The sequence below is a fragment of the Pollachius pollachius genome (genome assembly GCF_949987615.1).
Source record: "Pollachius pollachius genome assembly, chromosome: 14".
Lineage (NCBI taxonomy): Eukaryota > Metazoa > Chordata > Actinopteri > Gadiformes > Gadidae > Pollachius > Pollachius pollachius.
This window is the reverse complement of record NC_136947.1, coordinates 18,226,130-18,244,843: the sequence shown is the minus strand read 5'-3', so window position 1 is coordinate 18,244,843 and position 18,714 is coordinate 18,226,130. Positions and strand designations below refer to the sequence as shown.

The window sequence follows — 18,714 nt, the reverse complement described above, 5'->3', positions numbered from 1 at the left end:
ATAATTAAAAACTTCACAAACAAAATCATGTCGAACAATTTAAACAAACAGGTCACACACTTTCAATTAGCTTCGGGCATCTACCAAGTTATGTTGCGATATGAACAATCCTAACAGCCTACTGCCGACACGCCTCCAAACTATGGTCTTATCTCAAACGTGTGGTCTAACTTATGAGAGACTCACTGCGTATAAAGTAATCATTGATGGTCCTGTGTTCTTGCAGACGAATCGCTTCACAGCCGAGAAGACACGCACGCCGACAGGGAGCTGATGACGGGGAATGACGCACCTGCTGGGGGAGCTTAGTTAATAGGATGTCGAGACTCTCCGCTGCACATAGTGGCCCATCAGGAATAGCTCTACCTTTACGTGGCTATAAAAAAAAACAAAAAACGATATATAAATATTGATAATTTAGCAGTTAAAACTAGCCTCGGTCTTCGAACAGCTCGGCAGGAGCCCTAAGGAGGGCTAAATGCAGACAGATGGCGACTCATGTCTCTAAATACTGTAAAAGGATTATCCCAGTGTAATCCTGTGTAAACTACCCCATCCACACGTACACAGTCAGGGACTGAAACTAAGCAACAATACAGTGTCTAGGGCACACGTGATACCTGCTCCACACAAAAAAGAAATTTCAAAATAATGCCTACCGTTCAGATGGTTGCTTACTTACAAATGCCACTATGCAGGGTACTTTATCAATAGGGTTGTATCATATTATAAAGCTGCATGCAGTATATTATTATTTATATAGGCCTACTAAGTATAGTTTTTTTTCAGTGCCACAGATGGCAACTTGCTTTCACTGGCAGGATGTTATGATTATTAAACATAATCAATGGGCTTTTATGTGTGCTATAATGGCATACAATTGTGGATTATTATTTACTTTACATTAGCATATACAGCCTTTATCACTCTACAAAAGATATTATATCTCTAAAGCCATATCAAAACTGTAAAGCGAAGAAGACTTACCTTCCAGCCACCCCATGCTGATGTATCTGTATTTCATTCTGCAGTGAAATCACCTGGGGTCTGTAATCACAGGTAGAATTCTGCGTCTACTCTGCTCCACCAGCATGCATGAGTGAGGCTCCTGATAATGCACCTGTGTGTGCAGGGAGAGGGGAGAATCCACACACCCGACGATAGTGTGCCTCTCTCGTGCGCATATATCTCTCTCTGCCAGGCGGTCTCGTGTGCACAATAAAGTCTGACTTGCCCGTCCAGACTGTGAGCGTGATTTGGTTAACAGTTTAACGGAGCTGGAGAGAGGGGTAGTGCCGCCTGCTGTGACCTGGATCTGACTGGAGACCATCATCCCAGGAGGCACAGGGACCTAGTTGATATAAATAACTAGCCAATCACACACCCCTCCCTAACTCACTACTGAATGGGGCTAACACCAAGAAAGGTAATAAAGGAGGAGGAGGAGGAGGAGGAGGAGGAGGAGGAGAAAGTATAGTTGATTGAGATAAGTATTGTTGGAGGGGGGTATGGAGGGGGGGAAGAGGTGGTTTGAAGGAGGGTACAGTCAAGGATGTAAGAAGATGTGGGAAACTCCATGCATATGATTTGTTGGGTGTGTTGGTTTGGGGGAAGGGGGGGGGGCAGAGAGCCAAGGCAAGAAAATACAGAGAAGTGACGACGATTACTGAAAGCATCTGCCCCACAGCGGCGGTCAGCACACAAGTCGACAAGTTTAAAGCAGCCCAGATGCTCATCTCCTCCCAATAATGAACACATACCGGGACACAGCGTCCTGCTTATAAACCCATATGCGGCTGAGGAAGATAACAAGCATGTGCACACACACACACACACAAAAACACACACACGCGCATGCACGCACACAGTATTGGAAAGTCGTCCTTGTTCACACTCACAGTAATATTGGATCAGCCTTCTTACATGTGACCAGAGATCCGATATGTGTCAGATCTATTATCACATGACCAAAGTGGCCTGAAACTAGAGTTGGAAAAGACTCAACTTGAAGTGCGCTGCCCTTCCACACTGCTCCGACAATAAATAGGCCACCTCAGCCCGCAATGAGAACATGACCTTTATATTCAAACTCAAATCAACTGAATTCACAACTTCTACAATGACTGAATCAGCCAAGAGAAAGGGCTTCCTATTTCCCACAGAAGGACTGTCCCCTGTTATTAGTGCCCTACATCCTGGTCACTGACACAGTGTCGCATGCAGACCTCTGCTGGCCAAACCAGCCTGGCTTTTAATATACCCAATACAGAATTTCAGTAGATGCTAATTTCACTTTACTGCACCTCGATCTTAGGCTGAATAGGAAGAGGGTACAGTCAATTCTGAAGTTTAATCTTGGTTGGTGAAGACATGGTTTGTGTGTTGCCCTGAACAACTCCAGCAATCCCAGATGGGAATCCCTCTTGTAAGTCCATCACTTTCTGACAAATCTGAGGCTTAGGGTTGCTAGGGTCCCATTAAATGTAGTATCTTATATGTGAGCCCCTTAAGTCTCTTGAGGCTGAAACAGTGATTCAGGCCTTTATAGATATTGATAGCTGAATTGATCTTATCACATCACACAGCTACTCGTTACAGTAAAATGCCAAATGGCAGACATATGGTTGGCTCTGTGATATAACAACTTTAATGAACTGCTGTTTGATGAATGAATGAGTTCCCATCCGGGGAGATCATTGAGGATGTACAGGACAGATGTAATGGTCAAACATAGAATCTGTTTGCTTTGTCTGATTGAGCCTCTGTGTGTGTGTGTGTGTGTGTGTGTGTGTGTGTGTGTGTGTGTGTGTGTGTGTGTGTGTGTGTGTGTGTGTGTGCTGACTTGCGTGTAAGTCAGGATGTGTGTGTGTGTTTGCTTAGCAATTTGGCAATTTTAGTCTGCATTGATCAGATGGCGATGTTTTTAGGCAACCGGTTTGAGTTCACAGGCACACAGGGTTATCTTAATCTGAGAATTTTAACATTGCACACACACACACACACACACACACACACACACACACACACACCCACACACACACACACACACCGACAGAGGCTCTAACTAAGCCTAAGTGTCAGTGTCAAATGCAGAACTGTTTAGGCACTTAGACGAACAAGATGTCTGAGCAGTCTAATCCCGAACAGTCCATTCACATGAAACACTATGCAAGGTGTTGGATTGTATTTAGTGCCTCGTTGTTTTTAGTTTAAGCTGTTATACTGCCCCTTGCTGTCCACATTCATGTATTGCAAGTTAGTTAGGCAGAACTTAAAAGGTTACAGCCATGCATCCATGTCTGTTCTTCCTTCCATTCATTTACCCATATGTCCGTCCGTCCTTTATTTTCTGTGGTTGCCGTATGATCATTAGGTACATTTTCTATTTATTATTAACGGTATCTTGATTCTCTCCTTATCAGACAGCTGTCTCCCCGCACACACACATACGCAGACACACACACTGGATATTCCTTTGGATAGATCTGCGTTAATACCATTTGATATATATATATATATATATATATATATATATATATATATATATATATATATATATATATATATATATATATATATATATATATATATATATATATATATATATATATATATATATATAATTTACGCTGCAGCCTCTCCCTGCACGTGAAGGACAGACTGGCACAAAAGTCAGCAAAAAAATATTCCAGTGAATGTCATCCTTGGAACCGAAGGCTGTCAGACTTCACCGGAGGGGCGGGGAAGGGGCGCGAGGCAGAGAGTTCTACCCATTCACGACCACCGACTACCGGAGAGCAGCCTCCTCTTCCTCCCGTACCACTGTAGCACACCGAGCCGGAGAAGATGGTCGCGGTGCATACATCCCTTTATTCGTCCCCGTTGGCCGAGTGGATATGCTGTCTAGATAAAAGGTATGGTTTACAGTATATGATGTGTGATCTTTGTGCATTCTCGCGCACTGCTCGCGTTTCTTTCCCCTTCCCTATTCTCCCATGACCCATTCATCCGCGTAAACGTGATTTATCGTAACCGGCGATTGCTGTGTGCGTATGCACGATCGCCTTTTTTGGGCTTATTGGGCATTTTTTCCTCTTACTACAAGCTGGGGTTGATGCGATCTGCTGTTGTGATCGCGAACAAAAGCACGCACGCGTTTAATTTGACGTTTCGTCAGCGATCGTCGGTCGAAAAGGCGTTGCTGGCTGCAGGTCCAGCGGGATGTGCATGCGTTTAGATATCTGCCCAGGGGAAGGTGCCTGCGCACATGTGTTGGCCTACGGGAGTGAAAAGGCACTTATTCTGAGAAACATATAGAAATATGATTCTGCAGAGAGGGGGGAAGCATATATTCGACTACATTTTGCAATATGTGTGAGTGCCTTTGATTTATAGTATTTTCAAGCACAGTAGCAAAGCCTATTCATTAACGGTTGGCCTCTTTGGATTTTGGCAATTATTTATACTCTGCTCAACAATTCCTTGGAATTTATAGCCAACATGTAGGGAAATAATTGCTTCACACAATCAAATAAAAGAAAGAGAGATAGTACTCTAATGCTTTTCTATTTCTGCACAAATCCAATAGCCTACTCCTAAGCTAATATTGCATATGGATGATGTGAGGCATTGTCTCTCTTATCCGAGCAGAGGTCGATTGTGAGTCACTCTTCGGACCACATCAAATGTGAACAACCTGAACAACATTAACGCCAGGTGCTTTGCTTTGCAGCATCTTAGCAAGGCAGATTCTAATCTTACATGTGTGCGTCTTTGCGTGCGTGTGTTTCTGTCCAGGTGCGTGTGTATGCATTTGTGTGTGTGTGTGTGTGTGTGTGTGTGTGTGTGTGTGTGTGTGTGTGTGTGTGTCTATCTGCTCCATTGATATAAGAAAGCCTCCATTAGGCTGGACTGTAAGCTTACAGTATAATTGATCTCCTCAGTCCCAGACACTCAATACCCTTCAACCGTCCGCCTTTTATCAGATCCATATCCTGCACACTATTTGTCCGTGCACATAAGCAGCATGTGGCGATGTGGACGAGTGAGACATTAGAGTTGAGAGAGAGAGAGAGAGAGAGAGAGAGAGAGATGGTAAAAACAGTGGTGTCATCAAAAATATATATATATAGTTTATGACACTTATTGCCAGGAAGTGTGAAGTGTATGAGATAAGATATGATTTGTTTTCAGCAAAGGGTTGACTATAGGGCAGATTACAGATAGTTGGCCTGCCCAGCACACCGTCACTGTAGTTTTACCATGTCTTTACATCTCCTGCTGCTGAAGGCTTAATGTATAGCGAGGCACAATAAATAGATCTCTGCCGTGCTAACGCGAAACATGGCAGACGAAAACTGAATCTGAAAAAGGGACTTAGTTTAAGTCTTCATATAGTCAAACGTAAAGGGTTTGTGTGGATGGAAAAGACAAGGAATGTATGACCCATAGAGGAAGCCCAGTCCTCCGTTAGGGTCCAAAATAACTCTCTTTATAATTGGCCATTTTGGATGGGCCGCCACAACACCCTCACACAATGTATGTGTGCGGGTGTGCCTGTGTGTTTGTGTGTGTGTGCATGAGTGTCATTTTTCCGTGTAGCCATCTCTGCAGTCATTTCTGCTACAATACTAGAGATTGATGAGTTGCCAAAGTGACAGAGTAAATATCAGGCAAGAGACGCTATGCATACATTACACCTCAGAGACATGTACCAGACGAAGCAGGGTCAACCAACATGCTTTATATTGACAGATCACCTTCACACCTAATGGTAATCACCAGAGAGCGAGAGAGCGAGAGAGCGAGAGAGAGAGAGAGAGAGAGAGAGAGGGGTGATTAGAACCAAACCATCCCTTTTCACCACCCTCCAGGTGAAAGGTCAGGCCGACATGAACGTTGGGACCCGTCAGCGTGTTGACCCCACTGCGTCGCTCCTTATCGAGCCCTTGGGAGCCGACCCTCCCTGTCTGGATAATTACAACCCCCAAGCCTACACTCCCATGACGGGGCCCACGCATGCAGCCGCGGGGGTGGTGGTTGTGGTATGAGTCAGAGAGAGAGAGCGCGACAGGGAGGTACAAGAAATAAGCCCATGAGGGGAGAATTAGAGAGAGAGAGAGAGAGAGCGAGACAGATTGCTAAGTACACAGAGATGGAGAGGGAGAGAGAGCTAGTAGAGAGAGAGAGGGAGAGAGAGCTAATAGAAAGTGAGAGAGAGATATAGTAGAAAGAGAGAGCGAAAGAGAGAGCTAGTAGAAAGTGAGAGAGAGAGAAAGAGAGATAGTAGAAAGAGGGAGAGAGAGAGAGCTAGAAAGAGACTGATGGAGCGAGTGATAGATCAGAAGAAAGAGATGGATCGAGAGACAGCGAGATAGAAAGAGATACAGATGGAGAAAGCTCCAAACAAAGAGTGAGGCAGAGAGAGAGCTATAGATGAGACAGCTAGAGTTAGAGAGGAGCTCAGGAGAGTCAGGTGTGTGTACAGAGAGAGAGCCAGAGGGATGTATAGATGGAGAGGGCTGGAGGGATGGAACGGGACAGGTGACAGAGCGGTGGTCTGGGAGAGATGTTCCCCAGCAGCAGCAGGTTCTGTGATGCCCTGAAGGCCCCTTCATTCTGGGGGTCTGGGTCAGAATCGCCCTGTGTTGCCATAGCCTGATGCTGCAGGATACACGTGTGTGTGTGTGTGTGTGTGTGTGTGTGTGTGTGTGTGTGTGTGTGTGTGTGTGTGTGTGTGTGTGTGTGTGTGTGTGTGTGTGTGTGTGTGTGTGTGTGGGGGTGGTTTTGTGCATGTTTGTGTGTGTGTATTGGGGGAGGGGTATTAATGATTAATGTATACATATTATAATGTCTAATTGAAAGCTTACCAATTGGCTGGGCGTGGATGTGTGGATGTGTGGGCTGAGTCTGTGTGTAGATGGGTAGGTGTGAGGGAGTGTGGTTGGGTGGGTCTGTGTGCGTTTCTGTGACCAGATGGGGGGATGTGTGTGAGTGTATCAAGGTGTGTTTGTGTGTGTGTGTGTGTGTGTGTGTGTGTGTGTGTGTGTGTGTGTGTGTGTGTGTGTGTGTGTGTGTGTGTGTGTGTGTGTGTGTGTGTGTGTGTGTGTGGATGATAAGCTCTGGTTTCTCCTCTTCATGTCCTTGAGAGAGAGAGAGAGAAAAAAGGCTTAAAATAGTGTCGAGGAGGATAGCGGTTGAAGATGAAAGCAGTTCCTACATTCAGCTGAGGCAAACGAAAATAAATCCCAAAACTAAAATAGAGAGAGATGGAGGTCGAGAGAGATGGAGGGAGAGAGAGAGAGAGAGAGAGAGAGAGAGAGAGAGAGCGAGAGACAGAGAGACAGAGAGAGAGGATTGTAGTGCAACGAGGAGTTTGAAGTGGTCAACCTTCGGTGCTAATAAAGGGAGTCATTCTCACCACGCATTGGCCTTCATCGACTAGCAAGCACGCACACACACACTTGCACACACGCGCACACACATACACACGTGCATGCAGTGGTGATGAGTCACTGGTGGGCGAGATGGAGGCTGAGGAAGAAGGCTGCTGAATGAAAGCAGTGCGCGGCCGCCTGCGACATGCTACGTGCTACGTGCTGTGTGCTGTGTGCTACGCTACACAGCTTTGCTTCTGTGTCGTTTTGACACCTCACACACTGGAACTCACGCCTTGGGAAACTGTTGCTCCATGTGTGTGTGTGGAGGAAATCAAACATCTGCGTGTGCATATGTTCACACGTTTGATTGAAAACAAGTGTGTGTGCCTGCTTCTTTAAATAAAATAAAAACAAACGTGTCTGTATGAGTGTCGAAAATCACTGATATGCAGCTGTGCCTGTGTGTGTGTGTGTGTGTGTGTGTGTGTTTTGTGTGTGCACTAGGCTTCTGTGCACTGCTTGTGTGAATGTGTGTAAATATATCATAATGATATATAAAAATGTCATCAGAATCATTAAAATTACCTTGCCCTATTTTGGTACCAACATCAGCTGTTGATGCATATTTGTGTGTGTGTGTGTGTGTGTGTGTGTGTGTGTGTGTGTGTGTGTGTGCGTGTGTGCGCTTGTGCGCTTGTGTGTATTTGTGGCGATTTAATAATGTGTTGTTGAAGTGTGACGACAAATGAGATCCCTCTCCCTTCAACCCATGGGGGGGTCTGAGCTGAGAGGAGAAGTAACACCTCTCTCCGTCTCTTTCTCTCTCTCTCTCTCTCTCTCTCTCTCTCTTTTATTATCCTCCTTCTGACAATCGCAAACAGACACACACATGAACTTTACACTACAGTTCAATTGTACTGACAAGTGGGGGTGTGTTGTTGGATTAGTGGTGTTAAGCAGCGTGTGTGTGTGTGTGTGTGTGTGTGTGTGTGTGTGTGTGTGTGTGTGCAGGCCGTCGGAGCGCTCCGGGGAGGACGTGGACATCATCCTCACCCGGCTCCGGGAGGTGAAGGCCTTCCAGAGGTTTCCTCCTCCGCTGCTGCTGCAGATCTGCTCCTGCGCCTTCTACGAGTACCTGGAGAAAGGCATCACACGTATGTGGACACACACACACAAACAATCATGCACACACACAAACACATACAATGATGCGCAGACACACAAACACACACACTCATACGCAGACACACAAACACACACACACACACACATTTACTCACTCACACATTCTCATACACACACAAACACACACACACTCAGACGCAGACACACACACATACACAAACTCATACGCAGACACACACACAAACAAGCACACACACTCATTCACCCACACGCACACACACACACACACACACACACACACACACACACACACACACACACACACACGCACACACACAAATAAACATACACACACAAAACAATCCAGGCACAGCTGCTTTTACAGTTCATCTACTGACTTGTTTCAGTTCAGACTAAGTACATACATACATACAGACATATGAACACACAAACACACTATATACGCATGAATACACCACAAATAAATGCACAGAAGCAGACAGACACACACACTCACACTTAAACTGGCAACTGACAGATGGACAGATATGTAGCTATGCTTGTGGTGCATTACGGACCACTCTGCAGGGTGTGATTCTTCTCAGACTGGACTAATAGTTCTACTTGTGCCAAAGTGGATGCGTGGTAGTCTACTGAAGGGCCTGACACTCATAACAGAGCTGAGAAAACTGTAAGCCCTCTGGCAGAACCACTTAAAGATGTTGTTATTGTACGGAAAGAAAAACAGTTATTTTAGGTATTTTATGACTATGTCAAGCACACACTTACTTGGTCACACAAACTAAAAGCTGTTTGCTGCATGAGCCACGCACTATCTGTGTTTTGAAAATCATATGTTTTCTGAAAACGACAGCCTGTTATTTATAATAAGCCATCTGTGAGCCAATAGATTTGTGTGAAATACTCACGCATCTCTCAAAACGCCTGAAAAACATGTTAGCTCCACAGTTTATTATTATTTATTTAAAAGATGAATAAAATATGAATTCCCTAAACCAATCAGGGTTCTCTAAATGGGCAAACAGAGCCAGGAGCAGGTCAGCTCGACGCTGATGGTCTCACAGAACAGTTGACTCACTAATAGCTGACTCATGGCTCTGCCACTTCTAGCAAACCACACTCAGTTATGAAGCTTTAATCTTACCTTCACCCCCTTTTATTATTTTTGTTGTCTTTTACAATTCCTTTTATTTGTTATCTTCTGTAACAATTTCTACCTTCTGCTGTTACACATTTTACTTTCTAATGTTACACATTCTACTTTCTGCCTCGACACATTCTGTTTTCTGCTGCCACACATTGTACTTTCTACTGTGACACATTATATTGTATACAGTGACACATTCTACTTCCTGCTGTGACACATTCTACTTCCTGCTGTGACACATTCTACATTCTCCTGTGACTTATTCTACCTTATACTGTGACACATTCTACCTTCTTCTGTGACACATTCTACTTCCTAGTGTGTAATAATGTGGCTGTCTCCGGTGTGTAGTGACCTGTGTTGAACTGAGTCTGTTTACATGTGTTGTCCCTGTCTCCAGTGTTCAGGCAGGGAGACATCGGGACCAGCTGGTACGCGGTTCTGTCCGGCTCCTTGGATGTTAAAGTGTCAGAGACAGCCAACCACCAGGTACATCTCGACATCACAAATTACATATTGAGCATTTGTATTTTAACAAAACCAAAAGGTTCTTGATTCATAGCCCAATGTCTGCAACCTACCTGTAGGTATCATGGAGCCAAATGCACTCACCACTATACTGCTTATTAATGACATTAAATTGAAATAAGGAATTTAATGTAAGCCACTTGGGATACGTAACTGGGTTTTGGGGTGTCTACCTTAAAGCAATCTGTTATTTATTTGACTAAATAAATAACAAGGCATTCTATAATTTTCTGACATTTATGAACATGTCTTTCATGTCTCTCTTCAGTTCACACATATGAAAACTGAAGCACAGAACTATATTCATCCTTAATGTCATTAGTCATCTTTTTGTTGCGTCATTTTCATCATCATGTTAGCATTTTCTAACTTTAGCCTAGAGTGCTAGCTAAGCCTAGCTCAAGGTCCCTTAATCTCGGCCTACTTCTCCCCCTGTCCCCTGTTGGATCTCTCCTGTCGCCCCCTCACTCATAGGATGCTCTACGAGAGGATGATCACACCCAGCGTTGAAGTGCTTGGATCTCCTGGACACTAGTGAAGTCGCAGTATAATTAGCTCACATGCTAATCCTTTAATATGCACAGCAGGGAGGCGGCCTTTGTGCAAAGACAGCGCAGTGTAAGGAAACCACCCAACTGTACCCCTAGCTAAACCGGTATGGAGACAGGGTGAGAGAGAGAGAAGCCAGAGGGATAGAGAGAGACAGATATACATAGGCTATAGAGAGAGGATTCAGGAGAGATTATCTCGCTATTGTAAAGTCTGCTTTTTTGTCTAGCATCTGAGCCAATATCTGAAGTGTCCTTACGCCAATACAAACAGGGTTTTCTTTTTAGAAATCTTATAGAATGGATAATGTTTTTCAGCCATATCTGTATTCACATGCGCGGGTGTTTGTGTGTGAGTGTGTAAGTGTGTCAGTCTATCTGCGTGTCCCATTGAACTACATCCTTTTCCTCAAGCTATTTGTTTGAACAAATGCCATCATTTTCAGCCTTCCCTCGTGGTGGATATGAATTCATTTGCATAAATTGCCATATGTTAATCAGTATGTCATTAATGGTTCTTCATGCAAATGCATTCACATGCAGTGTCCACGCACTACTTAAAATATCATGGCCACAGTTAGAATAATTCTTTTTAATTACACAATACAAATATTCGTCCCATTTCTTCACAAAACTGCACATGAATGAGTGGCAGGATAGTGTAACAGCTAGTTTGTTTGATTCATGACCGAAAGGTACTAGGTTCGATCCCCAGTGTCTGCAATTCTCCTTACCCTTATACCTACTTCTACATCAAATTGAGTGTCAATCTCTTATAAGTATCTGCTATATGACGTAAACAGCCGATAACACGTTGATTTAGGTCATTCAAGGGTAAAGATGGCTGCTGTTCTCGTCTGCTGTTTGTTTTAGGATGCAGTCACCATCTGCACGCTGGGGATCGGCACGGCGTTCGGGGAGTCCATCCTGGACAACACCCCGCGACATGCCACCATCGTGAGCAGGGAGAGTAGCGAGCTGCTTCGCATCGAGCAGAGGGAGTTCAAGAGCCTCTGGGAGGTGAGGGAGAGAGAGAGAGAGAGAGAGAGAGAGAGAGAGACCGTATCGTACAGAAATATAATATTTAGTATAAGAATGGTATTGAAAACATTTGGACCCAATATAATTCATATAATTCACATAATACACAATTGTGTATGTTGCAGTCTGTCTTTTGTGTTTTTGACAGGCTGATTAAATGTATTTATTTATTTAAAAGGGACAATGCACATCAATTGACATTTTTAGTTTACACTCAAATTGTAAATGTGCCAGAGTTAGCAAAAAAGCTAATCGTCTAATTCACCATGAAATGGTGTCCTAGTGACCTTAAGTCGTAGTGCCGTTTTTACCCAGGGGAGAGCCATCCTATTTTGGCATCTCTGTTGTTTTCGTGTCCCCCCGAAGACACCCAGAATAAAAAGGCTTTATTTCTGCAGCTATAGAATCAATGTGAACAATAGATATAGCAACACAATGTTCTCGTCGGAGTGACTGAAACAGATCAATAAAATGTCAAGATTGTTATTGCTCCCACCACACTGATCCAAACATCAATGCAATTGAAACTGAGGGAGGTGCTGTGCGCTAGCCCTTAAAAAAGCCCTCAAACAAAACAGGACATGTGTGAGATGGTGCTGTAGTAACCGCTGTAGCAGTCACTCACGCAGTGTTATGAGTCTTATCAAAGTTACGGGACAAGCAGATAAAAAGAGAGCAAATATGTACTAATAAAGGAGCTTTTTGTACCCCTGGAGGGTCCGGACCTCGATGGAGTTAAGCAGGACAGAGTTAATTAATCCTGAGCCGGCTGAGGAGGAAGATTCTCTCTGCAGGCCTCGTGGTGAAGGTTATCCTCTCCTTTCACCGGCCTGGCAGTCTGCCGCCGTGTCCACAGCAACGCTCCATAACTTTGTACTTTAGAAAGTTGTTCAAGGCTATGCTAGGGTACACCATGCTTTACTGTAGTACCCTATGTTATGCTTCATTATGCAGGGCTATGCTACGCTATGCTACATCGCACTGAGCTATACTATTATTGTGAACATTCAATTCTACGATGCAATTTCTATGCTATACTGTGCGCTGCTGACCAATGTGATAATGATATGAATCGGATGATAGTAAGATTAGCAGTGACAATAATGATATCATAGGACAAACAAAACATGTGAATGAAGTCTATTGAAATTAATATTGCTTTGAAACGATTATTGCTAGGCAATAATAATCCCCCCCCCCCCCCAGTGGAGTGAGTGTTATTAGCCAGAGTCTGCATAGAAACTCCTCACGAGGTGGATCATCCTGAAGTGTTTGAGCCTGTCCTCAACAGTCACATTCAATACCATCTTGCTCCCAACAATGCCACTGTTACCGTTTTAATTTTGGAAGCAAGCTCATCCGGCTAGCTTCTGAAGCTGGTGTGTTTTGTATTACAATATTAAGGAGTATTGTGGTGAGTAGTATCGGATAATTCCTGGGCTCACACCCTCCTGTGTGGATTATACTTTGAGACTCTTGAAATAATTTACACTGATCAACAAGGGGGGTTTAAATTATGAAATTGCAGAAGTAATCTCAAACCTTTATCAAGTGCCGGCTAGATGTTTACCTAAATTAAGTTATCCAAACTACATTGTCTGTATCAATTCCCGAAACAGACTGACAGCATAACGACTTGTGATTGCAGTGCTGTTGTTTGTGAGATGCGATCAGTTCTAACGGTGCGCGTTCGTCCACTAAGTGCACTCTCTCCTCCCGCCTGAGACCAGAGACAAAACCTGAAAGACAGAGCCTTGGGGTCGCACTCCCGTCCACCACATAACTGGGCTTTAGGCTCTCCCGGTCCCACAAGGACGGAGGAACATGTTGTTTTTGTTCTGTTCCGTGATAACCACAGAATGGGAGTCCCGAATGGGGCCAGCTGTGCGTTTGATGAAAGGATGAAAGAGTGAGGCCTTGTTCCATAGCCACCACATCAAGTGAAAGGCCCGCTGAATGGCGAGTGTCCTTCCTATTGATCTGTTTATTAAGGTCCATGTTTAAAGTGCATATCAAACAATCTGTGCCACTGGTGTTTGCCACCGACGGTAGCCGCCTGGTGTAGCTTGCGTCAGACTTGTTGTGCATCTCTTGCGGTGCGCTCTCTCTCTGCTCTACTTCCACCATTCACCCGCTCTCTTTGTATTCCTCTTTTCCATTCAACAGTCCCGACTCCTCACTTCCCCACTTCCTCTCCTCCTCGCCGTGGCTCTGACGGGCCAAGCAGGCCACCACTCCACAAACACTGTCCTCTCTTTTCTCTCTCTCCCTCTCAGATACACACACACACACACACACACACACACACACACACACACACACACACACACACACACACACACACACACACACACACACACACACACACACACACACACTCTCTGCAATCGTCCGTCCGATTTTCTCTTCCTCTCTTTTCTCTCCTCTCACTGTCTTGCTTTGTCTATCTCCCTGGTTCATTCTCTCACCCGCTGTCTCTCTGTCTCTCTCACCCGCTGTCTCTCACCCGCTGTCTTTCTGCCTCTCTTTCTACCTCTTAATCTCTCTCTCTCTCTCTCTCTCTCTCTCTCTCTCTCTCTCTCTCTCTCTCTCTCTCTCTCTCTCTCTCTCAATGGTGTTATACAGGTTCTCTGATCTCCCTGGTAACCTGTGGGAGAGGGGTGGGGGTGGCAAGGTCTTTGGACAGAAAGAGAGGGGAGGGGGAGAGGGAGGAAGATATGTTGATATATATATATATATATATATATATATATATATATATATATATATACAGAGAGGGAGAGAGCAGGGGGGAGGAGGAAGAGAGAGCCGGGGGCAGAAGGAGGGGAAGGGGTTTGGAGTGGGAGAGAGGGGAGGAGGAAGAGAGAAGGGATCAGATGAGAGAGAGATTGGGGGGGAAGTAAGAGAGAGCAGGGGGCAGAGAGAGGCTAAGGGGTTTGGAGTCAGAGCGAGAGGGGAGGAGGGAGAGAGGAAGAGCTAGGAGAGACCGGGGGGAGACAGTTGTAAGGACACTGAGTGGTGTGAGGCGTGTGTGGGTCGGGATGCTCTTCGCTGGCGTGTGTGTGTGGAGTCGTAGGGCAGCAGAGGGCAGCTTTGCGGACATTCAGTCCCAGTGGCACTAAGGACGCCCGGGGAGCCAGAGCAGGTGAGTTCAGCCCCTCGGTGGGGCTCGTGTGTGGGCAGGGTCAGGGGCGTTTACACCGACGGCTTATCTCCAGTGCTCTTCAGATAGTGGTTTACAAAGTGAGGCTTTGACCGAATGCGCCTTGTGTCGGTTGCTCTGCATATCAATGATCTTGGTCATACAATGGGCTTTGTCCTAAAGTGTGCTGCTTGCAAGCTGGAAAGGGAGTGAGTGCGTGTGCATGTGTGGGTGTCCAGATGTGATTGGCTCTGTCGTTTTCTCTGATGGCAGAGATGACTAATGAAGGAAATTCAAACTTGGGACTCGTTCCAGTGTTTGCAGAATTGGACACATCAGTGTGTTTGTGTGTGTATTCCTTGACGTGTGTGTGTGTGTGTGTGTGTGTGTGTGTGTGTGTGTGTGTGTGTGTGTGTGTGTGTGTGTGTGTGTGTGTGTGTGTGTGTGTGTGTGTGTGTGTGTGTGTGTGTGCGTGTGTTGTAGAAATACCGTCAAAGCATGGCTGGATTACTTGCTCCTCCTTACGGTGCCATGGAGAGCGGATCCAACAATGACCGTAAGTATGACTGCAGCGTGGTGAAACCTATATACATACACATTATCAATAACAATAATCAAACGTATAAGATCACATGATGATGGTATTGTGGGAAAAAAGGTTGTTAAAAGGTATTGAGTGAATAAAGGATTTGAAATATATGGTCACAGAAATAACTTCCTCTCATTTGTAGGACTTGCAGACAAAGACAGCATGAATTCAGACTCTGTGGGCCTTCTGAACAAGCCATACAACAAGGTAAACACAGACACATGCACACATACACAGTGCCTTCAACCAAAAATGGCCCCACAACATGCAAAGTGTGCCGTCTGACTTTATATTAAGTACACTCTATGCTTGATGGAAACAGCTTAAGGTAAAAAACAAACATTAAAAAAATGCATAGGCCTACTCATGGTGTTCACAGAAACAATCAAAGCCTAAATCAGGGCTATCCAACAACTTTGTTATGATAATTTACTCATAAAGGGGGGCTAAAAAATGTGAAAATATGAAGAGGACACTGAAATAGACTAGTGCTGTGCATAATGAGTGTTCATTCACACCTTATCTTCTGTGACTACATCTTCAAGGAAAGCTAGCATGCGGTCTTTCACAATGCAACGTGAAACATGAAAGCCACCCTCTGTTGGACCCACTTTGATTGGAGGAGCATGTGTACCAATTGGATGTGTTCCATTGAAGTTTGGACAGTCGTTGACCTGTCCATTTTCAAGCACTTAAAACCTTTTGACACTGCAGAGACAAACGCACGCACGAACGTCTGTCTGTGCGTGGGTGCGATAGCGTGTAGTGTAATGGACGGGTTGTAGGGGCGGCACAAAGCAGATGAAACCTTTTTATATTTGGGAGAATCACCTTGCTCTTGCTCAGAAACAGTCTATCATGGAACATTTATTCAGATTATCATTTACGTGCCAATTGCGTAGCAAATGATACAGCTGCTAATTTTTAAAGCCTGCCCTAAATACTAGACTCGATTGTCACTCCAAATGAATGCCAATCAAAACAGGCGTTCTGTAACACCTTTCACAGTGGGCCGTTGAAATGTATCCATCTCATTCAGCACAATGGCTCATGGCAGAGCACTCTGCCTCCGGCCCTTTGAGCGCTCCTTACAGACCAGTGTGATGTGTGATGTGTGTGATGCCAGTGAGTCACCACCAGATCCACCCCTTCCACACGTTCCCCCACACTTGAACAAATAAGTGCAGGTATTATGCAGTCAAGGCCCGTCCTGTAGGTGCACAGTGGGATTTAAATGAGTTCTGACTTGAGTTCCATCGACTGCGTGTTTTTTGTTCAGTGGCAGAACAGTTACATTTCATTTGGTTTTGATTTGGTTTCATTTGTGTGTGTTATTGTTTTTGGTAAGTAACGCACCCCAGACTAAACACAGTCTGTCCCAATTTTGCCACCAAAATCCTTCTGTATCCCTTTTGTACACACAATAAGAACTCCTGTCTTATGGTGTCCTGTCCATTCAGAGTTAATGATGCCATGGTGAGTGCTATGATGTGTATTAACGTATGGGATTTGGGTAAGTTGGTGTGTTACAGAGTCGATAAAAACAGTCTTTTGGTATTTTGAGAGAAAAAAAGGGGAAAGGAAATCTATTGATCTGATAAAAACACTGTTATCAGTGGATTTAATCCAGCCCCATATTCAGACGATGTGAATCTCCAGAGCCAGACGGAGGCTTTTTGATAACATCTTAACTCCAGTACAATCTCTTTTTAAGCAGTCTTGTGTGATTGCAACCTTCACTCTCGTAGCTGCTTGTTAGTGAACGAGGCAACACAAAGGAGTGGAGGTCGGAGGTGTGTGTGTGTGTGTGTGTGTGTGTGTGTGTGTGCGTGCTGTATGAACACAGGTGATGGTGACTCACAGGTGCTCCTCTGTAGTTATGGTAATGCGTGCGCACAGAAGAAAAGATGCCATCTGCCACATTACCATTCTTTGCTTTGTTGTTTATGCACCCCACATCTGTCTGTGTGTGTGTTTGTGTGTGTGAAAGTGTCTGTGTGTGTGCTTGTTTGCGTGCGTTGGTGTGTGGGTGTGTGTGTCTGTCTGTGTGTGCATGTTTTTGTTCAAGCATGATTGACACATATCAGGTGTGGTTACCAGGGGAGTGAGTAATGAATGGAGGTGACTATATGTGCTTACTTGGAATGTATTTTACCAGTATGTGTCTATTTGGTGGTGTATTTGAATGGGTGTATTGAATGAATGCATTCCTTATTCCGTTGCATTCATTCTCATTCTTCACTGTCTATCTTCACTCTCAACACTCACATAATACAGACATTACATATATGGAATAATGGAAAAATGGAATAATGGAATCAATAGAGGGAGGGGATTCGATTCAAACCGTTCATGAAAAGATTCCCATTGTATTATGAATTCCATGCTCCATACTGTCTTCTGTCAAAAGACATGTATTTGTCTTAAATGCCTGTTTGTCTGTCTATCGATCCATCTGTCCGCCCGCCTCTCTGTTTGTCCACAATCCGTAAAAAATCAAAGACATTTCAGATTCAACTGCTAGCATCCGCTAGCATTGCTGGTGTGTTATCCCCCTCTAGATATATAATCTGTACTCTATCTCCATCTGCTCTCCTCCAGGTTCCCTCAGAGAAGCTGCAGAGGGCAGGGAAGGTCCTTCGCAACGCCATCCTGTCCAGAGCCCCCCACATGATCCGGGACCGCAAGTACCACCTCAAGACCTACAGGTGAGCTGGTTGGTGGACCCTCGGTGAGGGCATGTATCCACCCCTGTTTGGCTCTGTTCAAACAACCTAACTGTAGGGTTAGGGTTAGAGTTAACAAGCTAACCATAACCCAGATATTGTAGATGTTTTTTGTTTGATGGTTTAGCATGTTGTATGTTGCATGTTGTATACTGTATACTGTATGCACTTTATGATTGTATGTCTGTCTCATTGTCTCATGCCCGTCTAACTATGGGATTATCCTCTGAACAAAACAGACCAAAGTGATAACCTATTTTTGTCTTATTTTATTTTACAACCCTTATTCTAACACCTGACCCTACCCCTTACTTTAGCCATAACCTACCCCTAACCCCAACTCTATGGTCAGTTTAGTTTCACATTCTAACACTATAATATATGTTCTTTCCATGTTCTTGAAACGGCCCTTCATGTGTGTGTGTCTGTGCCTCTGTGCTCCGCAGACAGTGTTGTGTGGGGACTGAG

General features: G+C 44.6%; 1 protein-coding gene across 1 annotated transcript in view; it reads left to right on the top strand.

The window, feature by feature from the left end:
* Window positions 1-3,846: 3,846 nt before the first annotated feature.
* Window positions 3,847-18,714, top strand: part of LOC307086241 (rap guanine nucleotide exchange factor 4-like) — a gene marked incomplete at its 5' end in the record, with an annotated part of 31,457 nt that continues 16,589 nt past the window's right edge. The window contains 7 exons of the mRNA XM_079751384.1: window positions 3,847-3,914; window positions 8,391-8,533; window positions 10,073-10,161; window positions 11,622-11,768; window positions 15,415-15,507; window positions 18,122-18,228; window positions 18,693-18,714. The exon at window positions 18,693-18,714 is cut by the window's right edge and continues 100 nt beyond it. Of these exons, the coding sequence (XP_079607510.1) occupies window positions 3,847-3,914; window positions 8,391-8,533; window positions 10,073-10,161; window positions 11,622-11,768; window positions 15,415-15,507; window positions 18,122-18,228; window positions 18,693-18,714 (669 nt within the window). The remainder of the gene's footprint in view (window positions 3,915-8,390; window positions 8,534-10,072; window positions 10,162-11,621; window positions 11,769-15,414; window positions 15,508-18,121; window positions 18,229-18,692) is intronic.